The sequence below is a fragment of the Trichosurus vulpecula genome, chromosome 1, assembly GCF_011100635.1.
Source record: "Trichosurus vulpecula isolate mTriVul1 chromosome 1, mTriVul1.pri, whole genome shotgun sequence".
NCBI lineage: Eukaryota > Metazoa > Chordata > Mammalia > Diprotodontia > Phalangeridae > Trichosurus > Trichosurus vulpecula.
The window spans coordinates 14459307-14467195 of record NC_050573.1 but is presented as its reverse complement, the minus strand read 5'-3'; the positions used below and the strand labels follow the sequence as shown (position 1 = coordinate 14467195).

At 58.4% G+C, this 7889-nt stretch overlaps 1 protein-coding gene across 1 annotated transcript; it reads left to right on the top strand.

The window, feature by feature from the left end:
• Positions 1-1646: 1646 nt before the first annotated feature.
• MTFP1 (mitochondrial fission process 1) lies at positions 1647-7348 on the top strand. The gene is made up of 4 exons (XM_036738192.1): positions 1647-1791; positions 3602-3729; positions 4023-4255; positions 6631-7348. Exons 1-4 carry the CDS (start codon positions 1728-1730, stop codon positions 6701-6703), a joined length of 498 nt encoding a protein of 165 aa, XP_036594087.1. The 5' UTR covers positions 1647-1727; the 3' UTR covers positions 6704-7348.
• Positions 7349-7889: the final 541 nt, after the last annotated feature.

The following is a 7889-nucleotide window of genomic DNA, read 5'->3' as shown; positions in this document are numbered from 1 at the left end:
GCCCCGGGGACTGTCTCTGAATTCCATTTTGGGGGTTCGGGAACCCCTTTGACTGTCGCCCCCGAGTTCCGCCCAGGTCCCCCACCATGGGAACCCCCAGATCTCCCGAGTACCTCCGTCCCACAGAGTTCCCCTGGATCCCCCAGTTTGCACCTGGGTTCCGCGGGACCCCTCCCCACCGAGGGCTACCCCCACCCCCAGCCCCATGTGAGAGGCCTGGTCCAAGACCCCCATTCTGGCGAGCCCAGAGCCTTCCAGTCCCAACCCCCAACCAGGTTCCCCTCCCCCCTCCCCCAGGCTTCCTGGGTCAATCGACCACCTTTAATTGAGCGCCTACTGTGTGCAGGGCACCGTACTAGGCACTGGGGACACAAATGGGGGGTGGGCGGCCCCCGGAGGAGCTGGAGGGTGGGGGCGGGGCCGGCAATGCGCGCTCGTGAAACGGAACTTGGCCGGGGGAGGGGGGCGGTCAGGAAAGTCCTCGTGCTGAATCTTTAAGAAAAGCAGCCCCGCCCCCGTGCCAAGGCTTGTGGTTTTCTGCAATGGGGGTGCCCGCCTCTGCGGTACCCCCAGGCCTTCAGGCCCCGGTGGTCCCTGCTCCCCATCCCCAGGCCCTCAGACCCCCGGTGGTCCCTGCCCCCCCAGACCTTCAGACTCCTGGCGGTCTCTGCCCCGCCCCCAGCGTTCCCGCATCTCTTGGAGCCCCCTCCGGAGCCCCCGGGTCCAGGAGGTAGACTGAGGCTGAGCCGTCTAGTAGGAAGCTCTCCCTCCGGACTGGTCGCCCCACGGGGCTCCAGGGACACGAGCAAGTGCTCGGCCTCCTGTTCCGAAGAGGGTTTGGAAACGCTGGGCGAGGGTCACCGGGCTTGGGTTCGAATGTCACCTCAGTGATAACTTAGGTGACCTTGGGCAAGTCATGCATCACATGACCATAGATTTAGAGCCGGAAGTTCATACTCCCCCCTCATTTTACTAATGGGGAAACTGAGGCTCGCAGAGGTCCAAGGGTCACACAGTATCTGAGACAGGACTTGAAGATGGACTTCCTGACTCCCAAGTTCCTCTTGATTTCCCTGGGCCTCAGTTTCCCCATCGGTAAAATGAGAAGGTTGGAGTAGACCAGATGACCTCTAGGGTCCCTTCTCATCCTAAGAGCCGAATTTTGACGTCACAATTTCCTAGCGGTGTGACCTTGGGCAAGTCCCGTTTCCAGCATGGCGCAGTAGCAGATGGAAGGCTGGACTCGGACCCGGGGTTCGAGTGTTACCTAGGACACCGGGTGAACCTGGGCAAGCCCTTTGTCCTCTGTGGGGCTGTTTCCTCATCTGTGGCCTCTATGGCTTCCCCCTTTAAATCTCTGAGCCCCGCCAGCCCGCCGGGTCCCCCTCTGAGCCTCAGTTTCCCGATCTGTACAAGGGGAGGGGGAGGTTGGGTCCCACCACCTCCACGGTGCCTTGCAGGGATCAAGCCCGGAAGACCAGGGGGAGCCTGGGGAGTGGCGGCGGTCTCTACGTTCAGACCGTCCCAGAGGCGGAGCGGGGCGGGGCCTCGGGTTACCCCCTTTCCCGCAGCCCCCCACGTGTGTGTCTCCGCGTGTGCGGGTGTGTGTTTGCGCGCGCGTGCAGCCGGCGTGTAATTTGCAGACGGTCCCCGGCCGGCCGGAGAGAACGTCCTTCAGGGCCGGTGACAGTGGCCAGCACAGTGGCCGCCCCATCCCGGCGCGCGCCATGCCGGACCCTGGCCAAGATGCCCAGCCCGATCTCTACCGCGACACGTGGGTGCGCTACCTGGGTGAGCGCGCGCCGCGGGGGGCCAGCCCTGAGCCGGGCGGGGTCGTGGGAGGGACCTTAGGGGCGCCCCGCCTGCCAGCCCCCGGGCGATCGCGCCCACGTGGGGGCCAAGGCACGGAGCCCCCAGGAGCGCCGGGGATGCGTACTGGGAGGCAGGGCACCGGACCGGGGGCCAGTTCGGCCGGCCGGGTGACCTTGGGCTTGTCACTGCCCCACGCTCTGCTGCTGATGACCCCCAGGGCAGACATTCCTCCCCAGCTGACTTTGGCTGTTGGACATCCCGCGGTCTGTCTCGCCTCTGACATTCCCTGTTCTAAGGTCCCTTCCAAGCTCTGACGTTCTGTTTCCCAGAGTCTGTCCGGTTCTGAGGGTCTCTGTCCCAGGGTCTGTCCAGTTCTGATGTTCTGTGCCCTGGAGTCTGCCTGGTTCTGAGGGTGTCCCGGGGTCTGTCCGGTTCTGAGCTTCTGTGTCTTAGGGTTTCTGAGGTTCTGTGCCCTGGGGTCTGTCCGGTTCCGAAGCTCTGTGTCCTAGGGTCTTCCCTGTTCCGAGGTTCTGTGTACCGGAGTCTGTCTGATTCTAAGGTTCTGTGCCCCGGGGTCTGTCCCAGGGCTGACCAGCATGGTCTGGGTGCTCTGTTCCGCCTCTCCCGTTTCTAAATTGTGGGAGCCTCAGGGGTCACTTAACCCTGAGTCCAAGCTGGGATGCCGTGGGGACTGAGTCCTGGGGCCCTTTCCTTCCTAAATGGAAGCCCCCACCCCCTTCCAACTTGGCAGCGTTGGGCAGACAACTCTAGTGGGGCGGGGCTGGAGCTCAGGGGCTCTGCCCGGGGAGGGGACTGCTCAGGGTCTCCCCTTAGGAGTGGCTATACGGATCTGGCTGGTTTCCCAGACAGGGCTCCAGGCATGGGGCAGACAGGGGCTTTGCTGGTATCGAGGGATCTACCCCCCATCATAGAAACAAAGCCCCCTTCCCCATCACTTACCCCGGGAGGAAGAGGCGTGTCCACCGGCCCACCATGAGTCGTGACAGAGCTCAGACTTGGGGCTCTTTTCCCTGGCTCTGCCCCAAAGACCCACCTCCTCTTGGAGGGACAGAGATGGGGAGAGGTCTTCCCTTCCCAGGCCCCCATCTCGTGCTGGGCGGACTCTGGAGCAGGGGCCCTTGGCTTGGGCCTTAGGAACTTGTTTTGCTTTTAGGTTTTTAATTTTTAACAAATATTGGCTTCCTTTGTAATCCTGTGTATTTTATTTTGTACATTTAAAACCATTCTGAGAAGAGGCCCAGAAGCTGCCCCAGACCACCTTGGGGGCTTGCCCAGAGCCAGTGGGGATTCTGGGAGAGCCCCTTCTGAAGGGCCCCAAGCTGCAGATGGAGGGGAGGGGTCTGGGCCTTGGGACCCCAGAGGCAGCTTCTCCCAGAGGCCAAAGGACAGACGCCTGTCTCCCTGTCTTTTCCCCACTTTTTGCCAAGCCAGGCTTCCTCCCTGACTTTTGACCTCATTCTACCTTAATCCGTCTTTGTTCTTCCTCCTCCTCCCAACCCATTTCTGCTCCTTCTCTGAGGGCAGTGCATAGAGCACAGGGCTTGGAATCAGGAAGACTTGAGTTCAAATCCAGCCTCAGACACTTATTAGCTGTGTGACCCTGGGCAAGGCACTTCACCCTGTCTGCCTCAGTTTCCCCATCTGTAAAATTAGCTGGAGAAGGAAATGGCAAACCACTCCAGTAACTCTGCCAAGAAAACCCCAAATGGGGTCACAGAGAATGAGACACAACTGAAAAGACTGAAAAGAAAGCCCCTTTCTCTTCCAGGTTATGCCAATGAAGTAGGAGAGGCATTCAGAGCTCTTGTGCCCACTTCTGTGGTGTGGCTGAGTTATGGAGTGGCCAGCTCCTATGTGGTGGCTGATGCTGTGGACAAGGGCCAGAAGGCTGGAGCTGTGCGTACTGGGAGAGTTTGTTGGTGTGGTACAGCCCATCTTCACCCCACCCTTTCCTCGGATGTGGTCTAGCCCCGTGGTCCCTTCTCCCACCAGCCACCCCCTCTGCATCCCTGGGAATGGTATCACCACTCCTTCTTCCTAAGAATCAGGACAAAGCTTGGCCTGTCCTGCCCCTCACCCCACCTTCACTCCCCTGGGAGTGCCCCTCTCAAAGTGTTCCTGGTGGGCCCTCCCCCCTTTTAGCAGTGTGTCCCCCCTCAGATGCTCCAGCAGCCTTGTCCCTCCTACAGGCCCTGAGCCCAGAGTCGGGCAGGACCACCAAGGTGGCGGTGGCTGTGGTGGACACATTCGTCTGGCAGGCGCTGGCTTCTGTGGCCATCCCGGGCTTCACCATCAACCGTCTGTGCGCCGCTTCTCTTTACGTCCTCAACAGAGCCACCAGCTGGCCCCTGGCTGCCCGCAAGTGGACCACCACGGCCCTGGGGCTGATGGCCATACCTGTCATCATTCACCCCATTGACAGGTGCTCACAGGGCCCTCACCCAGGGGTAGCACTGCTGGAAATCCCCGGCCTTCCTCCCATTGCCTTTAGAGATCTGTTTGGCATGAGCAAAGTGTTGAGTGTCAGAATCCCAGCTGGGAGGAGAGTGGAGCCTGGCAGGCCGGGCCATCCCTGAGTGGAGGGGTATCACCAGGGAGAGCAGGGGCCGGCATGGCAGAGGGAGAGGACAGGTCACCATGGTCAAGTCCTGAGAGTCAGAATCCCAGGCAGGAGGAGAGTGGAGCCTGGCGGGCCGGGCTGTCCCTGAGTGGAGGGGCATCACCAGGAGAGGAGGGGCCGGTATGGCAGAGGGAGAGGCCAGGTCATGGTGGGGGCTAAGTCCTGAGTGTCAGAATCCCAGCTGGGAGGAGAGTGGATCCTGGCAGGCTGGGCCATCCCTGAGTGGAGGGGCATCACCAGGGAGCAGAGGGTCAGAGGGAGGGTCCAGGTCACTGTGGTCAAGTCCAGAGAGTCAGAATCCCAGCCGGGAGGAGGAGGTTTATAGGAACCACTGAAGATGATTGGATGGGGAGTCACGTGGTCAGATTTGTGCCTAAGGAAAATCTGGGAGCAGTGTGGGGGATGGACTGGGGTGGAGGGAGAGGAGGCAGGGAGGCCAGGCAGCAGTTGCAATAAGGTAGGGGAGGGGATGAGTGGAGAAAAAGGGTGGATGTGAGAGATGTCTTAGAGGAGGAAGCCTGCAGACAGGGTGGGTAAGGAGGATGAGGAAGAGTGAAGGCCCCAGGGTGAGGCTGAGGCTACCAACCTGGGCATTGGGAGGGATGTTTGGAAGAGGGGAGGGGGGGGGGCGTAGAGAAAGGACAGGGGCTCGGTTTGGGGCATACCTGTGGGACGTCCGGTTAGAAACGTTCAGTAGACACCTGGTGGTGCAGGCCCAAGGGAGAGACTGAGGCTGAGGGAAATGTCTGTCTGTGAGTCATGTGAGAAGCCCATGAGAGCTGCTGAGGTGGCCAGTGTAGCTGACCGGAAAAGAGCTACAGCCATACGATGGACCTCTAGGAAATCATTTGTGGTTGGTGGTCTTGGTGGGGACGATGAGTCGGCAGAGGGACCAGAGAAGGAGCTGGCAGAGAGGCCGGAGGAGAAAAGGGGACGAAGCTGGAAATCACAGACTCCAAGGGGGCGTGGGTGGTCAGTGGGGTCAGCTGCAGCCCAGAGGCTAAGGAGGAGGACGATGAAGAAGAGCCCATCACACCCGCCAGTGAAGAGACAGCTTTGGACAGGACAGTTTGTGTTGAGTCAGGAGAGTGGGAGGAGAGGAGTTGTTTGAGAAAGGGAGAGGAGATAAGGGATGATGGCAGGAGGGCTTGGAAGTCTGGTGTGGTTAGGGATGAGGGAGGCCTGAGCATGGTGGGAGGCACTGAGAAGAAGCAGTAGGGGGGTGTGTATGTGTGTGACCATTAGATGGCACTTCTGAAGACAGTTGGGTTCTGAGTACATTTCCAGCCCAGTAACTCAGCAGGCTGGTAGCTTTTTGGCTTCCCCAGTATCTCGGGCTTCACTAAGAGGGGCAGAGCTTCCTGGAAGAGGAAGGCAGTACTCACTGTCCTGTGCCTTGGGGTTTATTTCTGGGCTTTGTGGTTTAAGATAAAGCCTGGAGAGGGGCTGGAGGAGGGCAGCCTTGATAAGATTAGGGCCTTGAGTTCATGGCATGGGACGCTCTGTTGAAGGAATTGGCCATGTCAGGCAGGAGAAGGCTAAGAAGAGACCGAGGGGACTGTCATGTGGAGGAAGGATTAGCTTGACTCTGCTTGGCCCCGGAGAGCAGAACTAGGAGCCACAGGGGCGTGTTGCAAAGAGGCTGGTTTAGGCTTGACACCAGGAGAAAACTTCCTAACGATTTGCAGGTGGAGGGGGCTACCTCTTGGAATGAGGCACCTGGGAGCGTCTGACTCTGCAGCCCATTTGGGGTTTTCTAGGCATAGATACCATGGTTTGCCATGTCCTCCTCCAGCTCATTTTACAGATGAGGAAACCGAGACAAACAGGGTAAAGTGACTTGCCCAGGGTCACACAGCTAGGATGTGTCTGAGGCTGGGTTTGAACCCAGGTCTTTCTGACTCCAGGTCGGGTGCTCCATTCTTTATGGGGATGCAGTGGATAGAATCGTGTAAAACTTGGGAGTCTGGAAGACCTGGCTTCAGATCCAAGTTCTCCTTAAGTTACTTACTGGCTGTGTGACTCTGGGGGAGCCATCTACCATCGCTGGGCCTCTGTAAAAGGGGGCTGGCTGGACCACCACTGACGTCCCTTCCACCTCTGATTGGCCGTGCCCTGCAGGGCCGCCGGCGCCCCCTCCTGTCCATCCCAAACGCTGCCTCCGTTTCTGTCCACAGGTCAGTTGACTTCTTGATGGACTCCAGCCTACGTAAAATCTACCCTTCCCGGGAGAAGTCCAGCTCTGCCTGATGCCTCTGGCCCTGTCTTGGGCCCAGCTCTGCCTGCATGCCAGCTGACATCCCAACCTCCTGGACATCTCCTGAAATCAGCAGAGCCCAGACATCATCTTGTCCACCCCACCCCCATTGGATAGAGGAGGAGCCTGATGGCCAGAGTGGAGGGAAGCACATTCCCTAGGTTATACTGTGAAGTTAGTGGTAGAGCCAGTGCCTGGGACCGCTGGGTTGTGGTTTCTCTCACCCCTGCCCCAAACTAACACTGTGTAAGAAGCACCCACCCCACCTCGCCCCCTGCCCCATTTCTTCAGTATTTTGACTTTTACAAAGTGCTTTCTCTCCCTACAGCTCTGAGAGGGACTTCATGCCAGTATTTTTAGCCCCGTTTGATAGACGAAGAAACTGACTCAGGGAGGGAGAACAATTTGCCCAAAGTTGCTCAGGGAGAATTCTGGCAGTGTGCCATACCCTTCAGAGCTGTTGGTGGTCTCTCCGGAAGTGGGGAGGGGGGAAGGCCAGGATACTGTGACCTAATCATGGAGAGCCAGGAAGAGCCCTCCCTCCCCGTCTCTCTGCCCAGAGGAGGGCCCGGTGGGCGGCCACGCAGGACTCTGGGTGGCTGGCTTCTCGAGGTGCTCAATAAACATGTCCAGCAGAATTCGCCTTTTCTGTTCGAGGGAGTGGGCGGGTGGGCCAGCTTTCTTGTTCCCTCTCCCTTAGGACTCACCCTGCTGTTTCAGCAATCCGGCTAGCAGCTGCCGTGGAGGCGAAAAACCAACATGAGCCCAACAACAAGAACACTGCAAGCCCAGGTTCTTTAGATCTGCTCTACTAAAGAAAGCAACGTTAAGGGGTTAACAGTCTCAGTTTAATCCAGTGTACAAATATCATTCACTTAGTTCAAGGGAAAAAGCCAGCACCCTGAACTTTAGAGCAAAGGCAAACAAATTACAAACATACACAATATAAACAGACCAAATACAATTCATAGTTACCAAGGAACCATTAACATCTGAGTGCAGCTGGGAGCTCGACAATGGCTGACTCAGAGTCAAGTGCCACTCCTGCTATGGCTCAGAGCTCTAAAAGAGAGAGCCGACTTCTGGGTTTATATGTCTTGTTCAGGGTCAAAGGTGAGTCACACACTCGACTCACTCACCTGACCTAAGATCGTCACGAAAATGCGACTTAAACCCACG